At 39.0% G+C, this 17,345-nt stretch overlaps 2 protein-coding genes across 2 annotated transcripts; one reads left to right on the plus strand and one right to left on the minus strand.

Moving 5' to 3' along the window:
- Positions 1–1,591: 1,591 nt before the first annotated feature.
- crybb1l2 (crystallin, beta B1, like 2) lies at positions 1,592–6,589 on the minus strand. Its single transcript, XM_079337959.1, has 6 exons — positions 6,397–6,589; positions 5,333–5,433; positions 4,838–4,956; positions 4,124–4,256; positions 3,834–3,976; positions 1,592–2,318 (listed from the first exon to the last, which is right to left on the minus strand). The coding sequence occupies exons 1-6, from the start codon at positions 6,572–6,574 to the stop codon at positions 2,147–2,149; spliced, it is 846 nt and encodes a 281-aa protein (XP_079194085.1). The 5' UTR covers positions 6,575–6,589; the 3' UTR covers positions 1,592–2,146.
- Positions 6,590–10,600: 4,011 nt separating this feature from the next.
- Positions 10,601–15,598, plus strand: LOC306820544 (beta-crystallin A3-like). Its single transcript, XM_079338423.1, has 6 exons — positions 10,601–10,669; positions 11,074–11,154; positions 11,263–11,381; positions 12,994–13,135; positions 13,586–13,728; positions 15,216–15,598. The coding sequence occupies exons 2-6, from the start codon at positions 11,116–11,118 to the stop codon at positions 15,361–15,363; spliced, it is 591 nt and encodes a 196-aa protein (XP_079194549.1). The 5' UTR covers positions 10,601–10,669; positions 11,074–11,115; the 3' UTR covers positions 15,364–15,598.
- The last annotated feature ends 1,747 nt before the right edge of the window (positions 15,599–17,345 follow it).

Consider the following 17,345-nt stretch of genomic DNA (forward strand, 5'->3'; position numbering starts at 1 on the left):
CATGAGCCTAAGGGGAAGAGGTAGGCAGAGCATAATCGATTATATTTCATTAAAAGTTTAAATGCTGGAAAATTCAATTCCATGGCTGACGTTAGCACATCACAGAGAGAATTAATATTCTCTGTGGTGAGAAGAAGCATGCATCCAAATATAATATGCTCTTGCAGAGAGAGTGCTGGAGGAGTTGAAGCGCTGTCGTCTTTCACACACTAACAATGTTGGTCCAAATTGTTTTCCATCAGTACAAATCATATCTGTTTCTCTGCAGCATCATTATGTTGAGAAATCACATGTTGAGTGGATGCAAACAGAAACAAATTCAGTGAGCCAGTCCATTCTTCAATTCAGTCCAAGTCTGAGAAGTTAGACAGTAGAAATAAATGTTGTGTAACAGAGGTCCATTTACATATACAGTACGTTGGGCCGAACAGGAAATCAATAAAATACAATTTTCTCTGAAAAGGACCGTAAAGATTTCCGCCCAATGTGAGATGCCGTAAAATTAGTTGAGCATAATATGCAGCTTAAATATATATATATATATATATATATATATATATATATATATATATATACACACACATATACATATACATATATATAACATATAGGCAGCCTTTAATCTCCTTTCAAGCTTTTTTTATAACAATAATTCTTCTTCCTTTTAATAAATATAGCTGCTGACGTAGACTGTTTTTTTCATTTATACTAAGTTGGAGTCTTTAGTCCCAAATGACAACTCGATCAATGTTTAACTGTATAAGGAATTTTTTATATTTATTTCAAATATGCAGACGTATGGCCCCCCACCTGAGACTTTTGTTTGTAAAAATAATTATAAAAACAAAGTTAGGTTATCCTTCTTGAGAGGGTTTTAGGTTCCTATGAAATTAAAAACACAGTAATCAGATACAGAATTCATATTAATTTGGACTTTGTTTTTGGTTACATGTCTGATACATGCTTTCTGCTTGCTGATCCTCCAATTTTGTTTCCCTCAACTCCTCAGGGAAATATACTGTAGATATCTCAAACTGTAGAAGCGTCAAGTTAAGAATCTCAAGGTGAATGTTAACTAACAATCCAGTTAGATGAATCTGCAAAACATAAGTGAAAGAAATACATGATGACCCCTAGTGACGCAGATGGCCTAGAGGTCAGATTCGATCTGTGCCTCCTTTTCAGTATCAGAATCGTTTTTTATACATTTACACATTAGTACATTTACATATACGAGGAATTTGTCTTGATGTATTGGTGCAAAAAACCGTTAACATGCAAAATAAGGCTAAATAAGTGCTTAAATAAAATAATAAGTTAAAGAAGCAAATGTCAAAAATAAACACTAATAAAAAAAATGCAATGTACAAAGGGCGCATGTCATCCACTCTCTCTATCTGATTTATTACTCTATCCACTGTCCAGTCAAATAAACACAGATATTAAACCCATAGAAGACCTCTACTGAGACAGGTGTTGTGGGATTTCTTTGGTAGGACATGGCACTTGTATGGCTAACATCTGTTCTTTGTGATTACATGCATTTAAAATGTAACTTTGTTAAAAAAAAAAAAGACAATTTCAAGTGGAGCAGGATGTGAGTTGCTTTATTAGGCTTTCATGCTTATGTGTTTTTAAGAGTCTTAGCACAGAAAATCTGTGGCCACTTATCTTGTCGTGGCTTTCTTCTCTCTCTGCTCCTCAACACAAGAGCACACACAAATCCAAACTGGTGCCCTCGACAGTCAGGCAGTAATAGGCGGAGTGAGAGCTGACGTGATGTGAAAGAGAAGTTTGAGGGGGAGAGAGGAAGTGAGGGGAGGAGGGAGGAGAGTGGGGAGAAGTGAGCTGACAAACAGAGATGATGTGAGAGGGAGAACAAAAAAGGTTGCCATAGCTTGATCATGATCCATGAACTGTAAATATCTCCTTCTATACTTTGATTACATTGTTTCAAAAACTAAAGATACCCTCTAAAAATGAATCCCCTTCATCCTGCCCCTTAACGGCCAAGAGGTTGCTCAGAGGAGAACTATTTCACCCATTCCCTTCTCCTCTCCTTTTTTACCCTCCCTTCTTCACTTTCCCCTTTACCCCTATGCTTTGTCTCTCCTCCAATCCCTCTCTTCCTCGCCCTCACTGGGTTTCACTTATTGGACATGGTGTAGCATCCGTGTGGGTGCCACTGCATGTCACGAATGCGCCTAATGGACTGCATCTGGGGGCAGCGGGCACCAAACTCATTGAAGTGTCTGAATTCTCCCTTCTCCAGCAGGTACTGGCTGCCACGATATCCGGGGAACTGGTATCCCACAAAACTAGGGTGAGAAAAAGAGAGAGGGGGACAGAGAGTGTGGCTCTTTTAAAATGGGGATGAAAATATATAGAAAGCTACCAGGAACAGGGTGCGCGATCAAACTGAGGAACTGTATTGACTTAAGGAGCAAAAAACAAGGTAAAGAGTGATGAGCTTGAAGTGAGAGAAAGAAGCTCGAAGGACAGCTGTAGACCAATCAGTTAGGATAAACATGTAACAAATAAAGACATCAGACGGTTCGTCATGTTGTTGGTGTGAAACCACAGGGCAGACGGCCTCCCAGCTGTTTGTTTCAGGCAGCTTGGAGCCCCACAAATTAAGTAATGATTGCGGTTAAGGAACAGTATCTGATGCTTTCCACACCTCTGTGCACAGAAATAGAGAGAAAGCTGCTGACGTTCATGACACCCTCTGCGAGCTGCTGATGAAAAAGCCTCACAGAAAAACACCCATACTGTTGATGATCGTGCTGCCGTGTTCGAGAATGACGACATGGGTGTGATTGTCTGACATAAGCAGCAACACATGGAGACCGACGTCTTGTTACAAAAGCAGGGTTCAGTGTTTGTTTCATGTTTGAAAATTGGGAGCTGCAAACAGAAGGGATGTACGATAACTGTTGCAGCTCCACAGTCAAACTAGTCAAACAATAATCACTGTTTGAATGAATGTTTTTTTTTAAGCTTTGGGAAATGTGTGCCTTCCTGAAGAGACTTATCACTCCAGTCTTAACTGCTTGTTAAAATTACAATATGAAAAAATGTTACACTACATTAAAAACACTTAAAGCCAATAACTTTATCCTTACAACAGGATGTGTCTTGATGCTGCAGCCACCATGACAGACATGACATGTTGTCACGTCTTTACTGTTGCCATGAAACTACTACTGAAAGCTGCCTGACTGTTGCTGTATGTGCTAATGTGATAAAAATGTACTGTAAATTCTACTTTAATATATTAGCTCAACAGTAAACATATTCACTCTTCCTCAGGTTGGTTTCGCCCATTCGTTTTGATTAAGGTCCACTCTGTGTTAGTTATTATCAGGGGTTTAACTTCCTGATTCCCTGCCAGCCTTGATGCACTGTTTATTTATTGTTTCAATTGAAAGCCCCCTGGTGGCAAAAGTTTCATATACTGTGTGTGACTCGGAGCTAAAAGCTAAATCTGGTTTTCTTTTGCTTTCTTGAAGAACTTTAATCAGCTTGCTAGGCTTAGTCAGTTTATCTAACCAGCATATTTCATCTGGTTTATTTACAAAGAACAAAAAATAAGGAAGTTGTGGTTTTACAAGGTGTTAAGCAACCTGAACATTAAAAGCTGAATGACCTCAAATCTCTGTAAGCAACGTGTAAGCCTTCATTAGAGGTGATGGCTGTCAGGCTAACTCTTTATGTTCCTAAGCTAACCAGCTTTTAACTGAGGCAACATATATTATAGTTGCATTACTTTTCTCATCTTAGTGTTTGAGAGAAAGCAAAACATGCTCCTAGAATTTTGCTTTCATACTCACGTTCCACAGCTGACCATGATGCTGCCAACTCTGTCGGTGAAACCGTAAGAAAACAGGCTGGGGACATCATCGTCCATGATCTCCATCTTGCGGCCCTTGAACTCTCCGACCTCGTACAGGCAGATTTTGTGCTTCTCGGGATCCTAGAAGGTGTTGGTGAAAGAAAAAAAACGAGGACCAAACAGTTCAATTAGGAAGATGAAGTACTGAATAAAACACTTTGTGCATGGATATAAAGCTGCCAAAGCCTAAAAGGTTTGTTTTGGGGTTTTTTTAAATGAGAGGGTTACCATGCGGACAGGCCTGAAGGACAGCAGGTAGTCGTTTTTCTGGCAGTTGCTCCAGGAGTCCCAGCGGGGATACTCGCCCTTCTCCAGGATGAACATCTCACCACAGAGGTTCATCTGCTCAAAGCCCACAAAGCTGAAGAGGAAACAAAATGTCAATAAGGGTGAGATGGGAGAAAGGTGATGAGGTAAACATTCAATTGAGAAATATAATGATTTTTAAAGGAGCCCTCCAATGACTGTTCACATGAAGAAGAAGAGAAAGTTAAAAACAAAGAGCCTCTTGACCTTTCATTTGCTTTTGTGTCTCTTGTGAGACTACATGATGGAGCACTCCTAAAAGACTGTATACAGGATGCTTTGCTGAACACTTAAAGTTCTTCTGTCTCCTTTATGTGCAGTTATAAGCTCCTACATTAACATCATTTTTACTTTTATTAGTCCACATTGTTTTGCTCCTCTTCATTCCAAAAGTTTTGCTGCTTTGTTTTGTTATTAGTTTGAGTTTTAAAGTTAATTATGTTGCTGTCCTCTCTGCAAATTACCAGATAAAAGCATCAGCTACATTGTTTAAAATGCAAAGTGTAAAATGTCACATAATGGTGGGGTACAATTGTGAAATCACCTGCTCTCTGCTCAGACGAGTGGGTGTGTTTGATACATTACGTGTACCTGGGTGGGTGTGTAAGTGCAGCTTCAAATGCATAGGCTACTTACGGACCACTGTGGACGCGCAGGGAGCGCACCTTGTCCATTCCCATGTCACACACACTCATACACTCCCCAGTGATTTCAATGCAGCGTCCCTGGAAGTTCTCCTGGTCAAACACACACATCTGACAAGAGAAGAAAAGATAATGAGAATGGGAGTGGGGCTGGAAGTAGAACAGATGGGGTAGAAGCCAGATAAAATGAGCAGGATGGAGAGAAAAAAATGAAGAAGCACAGTTAAAAGGAAAAGACTTAATTAGGACAGGTTTCCTAACATGGATTTCACAAGCAGAAGCCTAAAACATGGTATTTGTCTGTCAGTTGTGGTTGTCAAACCACCTCCTCACTGAGAGACAAGATACAGGAGGTCATGATAATAGCTAACAGCTATGAAGGTAAACTGTTAGTGTGATGCCAGCTGCCTCAAGTGGTGTGAAAAAATTGTATATCTGGAGATGATTGGTCATTTGTGTGTGTGTGTGTGTGTGTGTGTGTGTGTACCTTGTAAGACATCATGCCCATCTCAGACATCTTGTTCTGAGCCGCCTTCCCATCAGTCTGAGAAGCAAACTTGGATTTATCTCCCCCAGAAGACATGTTGACTGAAAAAAGAATATATTGGAAAATCTTTCATTGTCACGTTAAAAAAAGAATGAATGGATTGAGGAGTTCAAATGTTTTCAGTGACATTATATTTGTTTGTACCTTCTAGTTCAGTAAAAAATAAAAATGGGACACTTTCTTTGCGGCACCTTAAAGTAATGTAACACCATACCTCATTCATTATAAACACACGTGAACAAGTATTTCAAGCTGTTAACACATTACAATTCACATTGCAACAAAAAATGTGACATTGCTGTTCATCAACAAAACAATAGGTGAATATAACAATAGATGTGTCCTCTTGCCTTCTTCTTCCATCCCTCGTATGTTTGAATCATGAGCTCACATTGTAAACATGAACTATGATTTTCCTTAATATACTTCTTCCTTTTAATATACAAAAGATAAGAGTTTGTGCCAGCCGCTTAAGGATAGTGACAAATATTTGTCTGATAGATGTGCTGAATTAACCATAAGCATTTAAACACTCCCTCAATCACTCAAAATGATGTAAAGCTTCGACAATCCTTCCTTGAAATTAAAACGTAAAGAGCCTCTCTCGCCTCCCAACACCACCAATGTGGTTTGTTTGAAGGCCCCAACAAAACCAGTTTCAATGCACAACATCCTAGTCTTTCCTATCGACTTCCTCCCTCAATAAATAGCCATAATTAAGTGCCAGGAACATCTTTTTATAGTATTCTTTCAAAAACACCTGGAAGACAACTTCTTTTATGTCAGTTTCACATATAAAACAGATTAAATAAAACATTTCACAGCAAATTGTTTAGTTAAAATGAAACTAGCACTCGATGTTTAAATGAGCAGTCATAACTTATGCAAAAGCAATGCTCGACTCTCAATCACGAGCTCAAACAATTTTCTTGTTGTTAGTATTACACCTGTTTCACTTCCGTCTTTTCTTCCTCACTCTGAAAGATGTTTGTCCACTGTCTTACCTGTGGCAGTGTGTGTGCGTAAAGGAGTCGGACTCAGGGCTGAGACTGGTGCTCTGTGCAAGAGTGCGCCGGGCCCATTGAAGCTTTTATATGCTGGCGCCCAGAGCGGGGGGATTATAGACACAGAAACAAACTCGCTGAGCTCACAGCCCCCACAGAATAGAAATACCCCCATCATCAAAGAGAGAGAGAGAGGGAGGTGGAGAGAAAGAGAGAGTAGGGGTAGGTGGACGATGTGAAAGTCAATGTAAATTATTTATTGCGTAAGAAAACTTAATGAAATATAGAATAACTTCAGAATCATCTGATCATGACATGAATCCAAAGGTGCAGTATTAGAGTTAGCCTGCAGCTATCTCCAGTCTTTTTCTCAGCCCTTAGCCCAATTGATGGGCCCAAATAAACGCAGCCTGGCTGAACAGGCTCAAATTTAACAGCCTGTCACAGAATAATTCACTCCTGTTCCCATCAGTGCTGTAATCAGGAGGCACAGGGACAAACAATAACAGAGAAAGCAATAAAACTGTGAGAAGCAATTACCTCGCTGGTCGACCTCTGGGTGTGAAATGAGGTTAGGTGTGTACGGACAATAATCGGAATCTCTCCACATCATGAAGGAAGGGAGCTATTAAATAAAACCCCTCTGCCTTTTTTCTTGCGTGGGTGAGTTACATATTGTGGTGGGCGTGAGCTGCAAGAGGAAAGTCCATGAGATGCTTCTTTCAAAGGAGGAGGAAACATGCAAACCAATGACTCTCAAGACACAGCTTCACAGGGGAAGTCACATCTTCTGTGACATGAAGGCCTTGAAGTAAATAGGACAGGAAGGAAATAAGAGTCCCAGTGAGTCACCAGAATAGATCCTGGATATTAATTCCTTGGGTTTAATGGTCTGCCACAACGGTCTTCATCCAATAGATTAATTTCCTCAAATCCAAAAGTGAGCATCAAGGAGAAAAGAGACAATCACACACCTCCCTAACACTGGTTGTTGGACATGTTCAGTCGAAGCAGTGAGTCATGTAAAGGTATATAAAGATAAGAAGTGTCCAACAGTGAAGGACAGTTAAGTGGACACCTCTCGGGCACATCCCAGCATCTCTACAGATATATTCATTTCCCATGGTTAAACAGGCCAGACTACTACTACTACTAGACTGAGCTCATCTGAAGTTAATAACTGAATAAGTAACGAGTTCATCTTCCTGAATCTGGTGTGAGATTGACTCATCTTTGTGAAATTGTAAGTTATGAGAAATGTTTTTTTTTTTTTAAATGCAAGAATATAAGAGATAATTGTGCCTATCCAGTAATCACTGCTCTGAAGACACAGTGGTTAATCTCCCATTTGGAGGAAGGTCCAAATTAACTTCCACACTTATTCCGATAATTCACAATAAGCCTGAATTTTCAGCAGGAAAGCTGGATTCTGGTTTTGACCAACAAAAATACAACCAAACTGAGAGACTTGTTTGCAAATAATGATGTGACGCAATTTGAAAAATGGATCAAATGATACAAAGTCATGAGGTGTTGGTAGCTTAATGATTAGTGCGAGCACCATGTGTAAATGTGTAAACTTTTATCGCTATCCTTTAGATTCTCTGTCATGCACTTTCATCGATCAAATCTTTAAATTTTTCGTTTTGTTTTACCTGTTTGATTTCTTTTTTTATTATGGAATGAAATATTAACGATCATGTAAAAAGCTTCATCTACATAAAAAAGCTTTTTGGAATACAAATGTTAAAATAGTAGCATTATGCTGTTTAAAAATAAATACCTGTGGGATGAAAGCCCACATTAATATAAAACATTTACAAAAAGGAAAATAAAAAAGGCACTGAAAGACATAAAGGGAATTACACAAGTGCCAACCATTGATCCATTTCCTTTAGTTTAGCCAAGGCCGAGTCATGGTGGCAGCAAGCCCATTAAGTCAACCTAGACTTCCCTCTCCCCAGCAACAGACGTTCCCTGGTGACCCCGGGACAGACCCAAATAACACATGTGTCTACAATATTTAAAAATCAGCTGGACATACAGAAAACAAGAAACATGCAAACAATACATCTTTGGATTTTGTCCATTTATTATCTTTGGGGACTTTCCAAAAAAATCTATACGAGGCAGGGCTAATTATTGATCAATCAATAATAATTTGCACTGTGCCGACTCATAACACGTTATCTCAGGATTCTTTCTTAAAAGCGCTCAAAAACAGGTAAAAGACCTTGGTTTAAGATTATAGATGTTAAATATAAATGTATATCCATCCCATGTATATGTCAGACCACAGAGACTACATCTGCTCATCTGGAGTAAAAATATGCTGTAATAATCCTGGTGAGAAAGAAGAGATACAGCCAACAAACATCAAGACCAGATTGAATAGGTCTTATTGATGATTCCCGATCAATTATGTTAACCTTATTATTGTAATAAAGTCATCTTTAGTCATCTGTTTACCATCCTGGTTCACAGTCCCACATGGTCTGTGTTCAGTTAATTAATAAAATAAAGAAAAGACATCTGCATGCAAACGCGTGGAATATTACAGTTTGAGAGGTGCTTTTATAAAGCACACATCCATATTATGCAGGCAGACGTTTTCATTTCATTAGGATATAATGTTGGTGTAGAAAAAAGTTAGTTCAGAAATCAGAAATAGTGTTGCGAAAGTTGTGGTGGTCGTGACTTTTGTTCCTTCTGACGCAGCCACATCCCTTATGTATGCGTTCCTGTGGCTGCCTGTATGACTGTGAACATGTGAAAGAGAACTTAGTGGGAGACTTGTTATGAGGACTCTACATGAAATGTCAAGGGCCAAGGACCAGATGGGGTGGAGTGATGAGGGATGTTACGATGGCAACAGTGGTCCTTCATCCAAGTAATGGACCAGGGACCGTGAAATGTTTACTGGATGTGACATGAAAAAAGATAATATTTTATTGTCCATTCCTTAAAGACTATTTTACATCAGTAGTAGAAGTTAACAAAAATATCCCTATAAATCCTTTATATTGACAAGTAGGTTGAATGAATACTACTGCTCTTTAGGCTTTTCTGCACCATTGGCTCTGAAATACAGTTACCACTACACTACCTTATAAACAATAGTATTCCATAACTATGTACAATTGTCCTGCTGTTTTGTTCTCCGTCATTGTTGCATCGTTTTAGTCTATGCCTTTAATTTACTATATGGGAGTCGGACCAACCTGATATGAAGTGAATTCAACATGCATATGCCTATCGTCATTAAAAGTTACGTTACCTTTTCCGTATATTTTCTTGCATTTATAAAATAAATCTAATCATATACTCCTTTTGTGTTTTCAAACTAGAGAGCGTCTTTTGCATAACATACCTATCATTATGAATTCATTCATTCTGTCCTTATTTCTTCGACTTTTGGTAGTTGGTATTGAAACGGGTACCCCGGATGGCTCTCCAAATCCTCCTCATTCTCTACCTATAGTCCCTGTCATTGTTGTTCTATACGATGGCACTGCTGACCTATACGAATGGGCCAACAACAGCTCCACATTCCTGACCATTACCTCTGTGGCTGGGCTGTATATGACCTGCTGAGTCGGCAAGCTGCACAGGGTCACAAAGAGAGAGCGCGCGCGACAGGCGCGTTTAGGAAGAGAGGCATACTGGCACGTGTTAATTGTGCGCGTTTTTGACGCACACAAATAGGAAAGGACAGTAGTGCATGTAAAGTGCACGTTTCTCCACAAACACCGGAACTTTCTCCCTTCAAAATAAAAAAACCCCTTGAAAGTTATAAAGTTGCACATGGCTGCCAATCAATAGGCTATTATTACTGTCAATAAATCACTGCAGGGCCTAACATCGAGGAAAGCTCACCCAACTCTTACCAAAATGTGATGTTGGCTGTAGGAACTAGCAGCTATTTTCTTGATTTATCAGTTTATGTTTGGATTTTTACATAAAAACAGTCACAACAGTAGGCATATGTAACAGCCGGATTTCAGTGCCTGTTTTTATTCCTTCAATATTTTATTAATACATTTTTTTACCGGGCTTAATTTTAAAGACTGACCGGAAAATCTATCCTTACTTCGATCTAGCTTTACATTTGACAAATTGCCTGACACTCACAGTGGCAACACGCATGTGCACAAGACTCACGTGAACGGCGGTATAAAAGCAAAGTACCAGGTACCAGGTGAAGAGCAAACTTTACATAGGCCCATAGAGGATTTGGCTCATTGGGAACGCGAGGTGGGATAATTGCATCCAGGTAAGCAGGAGCTAGAGATTTGTCCGATAACTTTGTGACAGGTGGATTTAGATCCACTAGATTAGGTGCTTCATTTGGTTTTCAAAGACAGTTGTTAGTTAAAAAAAAATATTATAATATATATATATATATATATATATATATATATATATATATATATATATATATGTGTGTGTGTGTGTGTGTGTGTGTGTGTGTGTGTATATATAAAAGATGGCTGCAAGGGACTTTTAAAGTACGCTTTCATTTCGTTGAAATGGATTTTTGTTTCCCGAAAAACGTTTGTTTCACTTAGAGTTCAAATTCTAAGAAAAAAATCTTTTCCAGTTGTCCTACATTTTACAGTTTAAAACTGCTTCTCTGTTTCACTAACTTTGCCTTTCTTGTTTTCCATTTTACTTTAGAAACGTTTGAAAGCCACCAAACCCCACAACATCTCCCCCATAATGTACTTTCCTAGTGTGGGTACAGCCCCTTTCTTTAAGGTGAATTTACATACACGCACTTAAACACGCTCATTCTGCATAAACCTAGATGTGTTTTCATACACTACACATCGTCAAACACCTCCCCCTCTCCTCCTGTGTGTGCAGGTGACTGTGTTTGAGCAGGAGCATTTTCAGGGAAAGTGTCAGGAGTTCACATCTGAGTGCTGCAACATCCACGACTGCAGCCTGGACAACATTCGCTCCATCCGAGTGGAGAGTGGAGCGTGAGTCACAAAAAGCTGTACGCCTGCAAGTTCCTGTGGACGGTTGACTGACCTTTTGTGTCTTCGTGTTTACAAGTGTATGTCAGTGAGATGGAGGAGATTGAGTTGGAGAGATATTGAGAGAGTAAGTAATGTCCATACTCTAAAGTGGGTGACCTCTAAGGTTACTTTACCCAGTGTGTAAGCTGCGCTGCCACGGTGGTGAGGTTATCTTTTCTTCGCCACAGCTTCCATTTTGGAATGAATACTTCATCACAATCACCTGAGGAGCTAACAGGGTTGTTAAACTAATCTGAAGCACTTTATTCTGCCAGAGTTTCAATTTGCGGAGGCTTTTCAAAGCTGACACATGTTCCTCCTCTCTGGAGAGCAATTATTTTTGGTCAGAAGAAGATAATTGAAGGTTGCATGCATGATTTCATCCCTTTGATAAAATCTTGTGGAAAAGTGTTATATCCTTGATGTAAAACTCACTGATAAAAAGTATAGTTACATTTTAGAAACACTAAACCACTACAATAACTTTTATATCATATAGTTTAATTCATTTGCTATCTTTTTCTATGGTCCAGTGAAGTTTGAATTGTTACTTTCCTCTTAAGATTTTCTCAAAACTTGATTTTTTTTTTGACAATATTAAATATTAAGTACTAAATACACATGAGGCAAAGATGATATTTAAAATATAAAACCTTACAATTACTCAAATGTTGCTATGAAACATATAGATTTCTTTTAAGTGGGTTTGCATGAGGAATTCATCAGCTGTATGTTATAAAGGATTTTCAGCACAGTTTTAAAATCCAAGGTAAAGTACTGCTGTGAACAGCGACAGAAGCAGCACATTACAAACAGCCTACCTCAAAAGATATATTTCAATGCAAATGTGTAAAATGTTATATTTCATGACTATAACTTTGGCCTAGAGAGCGCTAAGTGACAACTGGAGAGAAAACTAACACAAGAAGGTAAATATGAAAAAGCATTTATGAAAAAGGTTACAAATAATCAAATAAAGGCCTGGTCTCATGGGTTTTCAGTTTAACTTTTTAAGTTACTGAGCTTTTGCCCACCTTTACAATAATATTACAACCGCTAGTATTCTTTAATATGACAAATTTGGTTGTTGACTTGAATCTTGAAAAAAGCAATGACAATTAATGATTGAAGCTACAAAAAAAAACAAAGAAAAAAAACCCTCAAAATACAGAGCTAGGGGGGCGCCGATAGCGCAGCGGTAGCGTGCGCGCGCGTACCATGTTGCGAGGCCTTGCTACTCGCGCGGGCGGCCCGGGTTCGCGTCCGGCCCGTGGCCTCTTTCCCGCATGTCTCTCCCCACTCTCTCCCCCCTTCCGACTCCATCCACTGTCCTCTGACTCTATCAATAAAGGCAAAAAAGGCCAAAAATAAATCTTTAAAAAAAAAAAAAAAAAATACAGAGCTAGTATCGGTAACAGAAGTGTTTGCCTTCAGGTTTTAATGCCAAAAGGCTGTGCTTCAGAGCTTCCATTCACTTTAGTGCAGTGTTTCCTGTTAGAGAGATAAAACTGGCTTTGTTTACTATTTTTACTCACCTTACTGTCTGTTTCATCTCTTCCACTCATGTTTTCAGTTGGGTGGGTTTCGAGCATCATGACTTCCAGGGTCAGCAGTTCATTCTGGAGAGGGGCGAGTACCCAAACTGGGAAGCCTGCAGTGGCTCCCTGTCTTACCACATCGAGCGCTTCATGTCCCTTCGGCCCATATACTGTGCTGTGAGTACCTGCCGGAGAGGGTGAGACTCAGTGCTGGAGTCGGTCAACCTCCAGCTGCTTTGCCTGATGTGTCCTTGGGCAAGACATTTAATCCCAAATTGCTCCTGCTGCTACCTCACGTGTGTTAATGGATAAGTTAAAACTGATGAACATTTTGTATAGCAGCCTCTGCCATCCCTGTGAGAATGGGTCGGTGTGACCTGCAGCATCAAAAGTGCTTCGAGTAGTCAGAAGAGAGAAATAAATGAGTGATTAGAGCAGCAGCAACAATCATGTCTGTGTGGAGACAAACCCCACACTTTGAGAATCCCTGGATTAGAGGAAAAAGCAACACAATGAGTGGTTAAAACTTGACATGAGAAAACTCAGTGCTGAATATCTGCTTGCATAATTTTTCTGACAGGCCTCACACTAACTTTAACACTAACCCTCTGTTGCCTTTGTTCACAGTCTCACAACAATAGTCGTATGATGATCTTTGAGCGAGAGAACTTCATAGGCCGCAGCACAGAACTGTGTGACGACTACCCCTCCCTGGTGGCCATGGGCTGGCTAAAGCCCGAGGTGGGCTCCATGCATGTGCAGTGTGGAGCGTAAGTCAGTGTTCAAGTGGAATCATAACATTTTAATCAAATAGTGAGTTTTTAGAGGGACTTTAAGAGGAAAACGAATCAACTGAGGGAGGTTTGTGTTAACTATAAAACACATGTTTAGAGACTTTATTCACCCTGCAGGTGGAAACGCATCCTAAAGCGTCCAGGTAGTCTACCCGCACAAAAGCACTGCATGTGCCAAACCTTTTCAAGGTTCACATCTAAAATGAGTTTTACCATAGAGAACATAGTAGCGGAGAAATGTTTATGATATGAAGGAGAATAAAAGTACTATTTATGATTTCCATTATTAAATCATTTACGGTCTGACTATTTAGAAGGCAGATCACATCCTTAGCAACCAAATCCATTATTGATAGACGTGAAAACACATTCACTTTTCCTTCCACCATTTCAGTATCTTTCTATTTTGTAATTCAGTTCCAGTCCTTTTAACTCGTATGAGCAGATCAGCTTTTAATGATCCTAAATCTGTCAAATAATGAGACCGTTGTTTATCCTGTTTCTCAGAACTGGATCACACTCGCATTAATTGAAATATTCAAAACCAAATGTGTACAGAAGGAATGATAGTCATGTTAGCCAAAGTGGCTCTACTTGTTAAGTGTAAAAAAGCTAATGTTCACAGGCTGACTAAATAAGCACATGAGGTAATTATACCAGCTTATAATCAGTTTGTTCTAATTATTTAAAAAGCACGTTTCATACACACTGCAGCACACCGTGCTTCACATTCAGAGGAAAAAACAATCGCAACACAATCAGAAGTTAGAGTCAAGAACATGGAATACAAAACTCACGGCATAAATAACTACATATATCCCACACGCTACAAAGATACTCTCTGAGCATTATTACATGTGTTCCAAAGCTGCTTTCAGATCAAAAGTATTCAACATTTAAAGTCATACAAATCCATCTTTGTTTCTTTTTGGACAGAAAACCTGCAGAGGTTATAGCATCTCTATATATCCCTGTCCTCTATCAACACTTTAGCTGATGTTATTGCACTGAACCAAGATGCTGATAACATTTACTGCTGAAAATATCAGCTTTTCAATGTGAGCTTTTTATGGCATGATTAATCACAAAACTAACATCAAATATATATGATTATCTGACTTGTAATGTGTTTCTCTTGAGCAGTACAAGGAGCAGCGCTCAGAGTGCCACATGTTTGAGTGATATTTTAGGCATATTTTCTGTTAAATGAACAAAATGTAATATTAATTCAGTCTTTGGGAACTCAAAACAGACACACAGCCAAAACTACAGCTTTGATTTCTTGTCACAGATAGGAAATGCACCATGTAATTTGTATCCCAAGAAAAGACCCATATTTTTTAATTAAGTCCAGTATCATTCGGGCTCTAATTTACTCAATTAACCTTTTTTATGAAGCAACTTCAGAAAATATCACGCAACATTTACTAACTTTGAACCCTCATGCCTTTCCCCGTCTTTAGATTTGTGTGCTATGAGTACCCAGGCTACAGAGGCCAGCAGTACATCATGGAGTGTGAAAGACATAGTGGAGACTACCAGCATTGGAAGAACTGGGGTTCCCATTGCCAGACTCCAAAGATCCAGTCCATCAGACGCATCAAGCACTGAGAGAAACACATATGCTCTGGTAACTGTAGCTCCGGCCTTGATGAATCTGTGCTTAAGGTGCTTGAAAATGAGCCACAACATCAAGGATGACGCGTCATTTGTCAGGGCCAAAAACTACAACTCAAACCATGTGATGTAGCATCTACCTCCTTATCCCAGCTCATTGTCAGATTTCTTTTCAAACTTATTATGTCTCAGTCAAAGTGAAATAAAATAAAGATTGAGGACCTATGAAGCTCTGACATATTACTGTGCGAATAAACATCCAGTTCACCAGTTTATCCAGTTAGATAGTGAAAAAACTTCTTGATTGGTTATATCACCTATGACCTTGGGGACACTGATGGCTGAGTGGTTAGGCCTGAGATCTGACCTGCAGCACCTTTCCTGCATGTCATTCTCCACTCTCCCTGCCCCTGCCCCTGATTTCCAACTCTATCCACTGTCCTATCCCTACAATAAAGGCATGAAAAGAACAAAAATAAATCTTTGTGTAGGTATGGAAATGTACCTTGTAACAGTAGCTGCGGCTCAGTGGTAGAGTCGGTCCATCTCTTTAAAAGAAGATAGGGATCCATTACTCCTGCAGCGACGTCTCGATGTGTCCTGTCAAAACACTAAACCCAAGTTGACTAGAAAAGTGTTATACAAGTTTAAGTCCAGTTACTATTTACTTTGCAGTGTTGAATTTCTCTCAAGTGCTTGGCAGTTTCCATGGCAAAGGTGTTTTGCTGTCACTACTGATTTAATACAAAGGTGAGTTTTTAATATAAAGGTGACTTTGAGATTCCACCACCCACTAGTCAAAGACACACAATCACAGACTGAAGCTTTTCAACACAACATTGTGTTTAATGTGTAAAGACAGGCAAATAAAGTTTCAATTAGTTTCATTTTACAAAAAATCAGGACAATCAGTCCATCAATGTGCAATCAATCTTCTAGCTTTTACATAGGCTTATTGAAAAAAAAAAAGAAATGCATAAAGGGCGAGAGAATCTTGACCTTATTCTAACAGCAAGTTTAACTAAGATTCTTCGGTTTTGACTGAATAAACTTCAGGTGAACTAACCTTTACCCTCGTGTCAGAGAAGACACAAGGGTAAAGGTTAGGGCTGTCTAACCGGCAGTATGAAATCATGAACGCCTGGATCAAACCAACTTAACCAACAAACAACTACAATTACCAAGAGGGCTGAAGGCGGGTTATTTCAAAAGCATGAATTTATCTAGAAAAGGGTCTGTAACGCAAAGAAGAAAGAAAAACATAGTTCAGTTCATTCAACAATTTAACCTTTGGTGCAGGGATGTCTGCCCAAAACTCCCTTCCTATACATTTTCAATAACTTATCCAATAGCTGGTATCCATACTTTGATTTGTGTCAGCAGTGGCAGTGAGCCAGCATGCATGAAAGCAGGAGAGTCTCTCAATTTAATAAAACAATAATTACATTATTATGTGTAATTACACCAATGGGTTTCTTTTATCATTAGTCAAAATATAATCTATTTATTAGTTAATAAACTCATATAGCTATTTTTTAAGATCTCCAAACTACACTTTAAGCTGTATTTGACATTTCCTTTTCTTTTATCTTTTAATGGCCATGTGGACACTGCTGTGTTAGAAGGCAACTGGCATCGTTATTTAGTTGCATCGTGATCTGTACCAGCTAAAAACTGTTTATGATATGAAGGAGAATAAAAGTACTATTTATGATTTCCATTATTAAATCATTTACGGTCTGACTATTTAGAAGGCAGATCACATCCTTAGCAACCAAATCCATTATTGATAGACGTGAAAACACATTCACTTTTCCTTCCACCATTTCAGTATCTTTCTATTTTGTAATTCAGTTCCAGTCCTTTTAACTCGTATTGACCGTTTTAGCTTAAGAACTTTGGTTGACAAGATGTGTTTTATCTGTCCACTACATTTTTCCAGAAGTACCATCATGGGATATGTTTACATACTGTAC

The sequence above is a fragment of the Symphodus melops genome (genome assembly GCF_947650265.1).
Source record: "Symphodus melops genome assembly, chromosome: 2".
Classification (NCBI taxonomy): domain Eukaryota; kingdom Metazoa; phylum Chordata; class Actinopteri; order Labriformes; family Labridae; genus Symphodus; species Symphodus melops.

Bases quoted from the DNA above. Each gene is read 5' to 3' on its own strand.
- crybb1l2 (XM_079337959.1), bottom strand. From the start codon at position 6,574: ATGATGGGGGTATTTCTATTCTGTGGGGGCTGTGAGCTCAGCGAGTTT. The intron at 4,257-4,837 runs GTAAGTAGCCTA...TTTCCTCTTCAG, and splicing joins CTGCGCGTCCACAGTGGTCC to CTTTGTGGGCTTTGAGCAGA. The intron at 2,319-3,833 runs GTGAGTATGAAA...TTCTCACCCTAG, and splicing joins ATCATGGTCAGCTGTGGAAC to TTTTGTGGGATACCAGTTCC.
- LOC306820544 (XM_079338423.1), top strand. From the start codon at position 11,116: ATGTACTTTCCTAGTGTGGGTACAGCCCCTTTCTTTAAG. The intron at 11,155-11,262 runs GTGAATTTACAT...CTGTGTGTGCAG, and splicing joins GTACAGCCCCTTTCTTTAAG to GTGACTGTGTTTGAGCAGGA. The intron at 13,729-15,215 runs GTAAGTCAGTGT...CCCCGTCTTTAG, and splicing joins ATGCATGTGCAGTGTGGAGC to ATTTGTGTGCTATGAGTACC.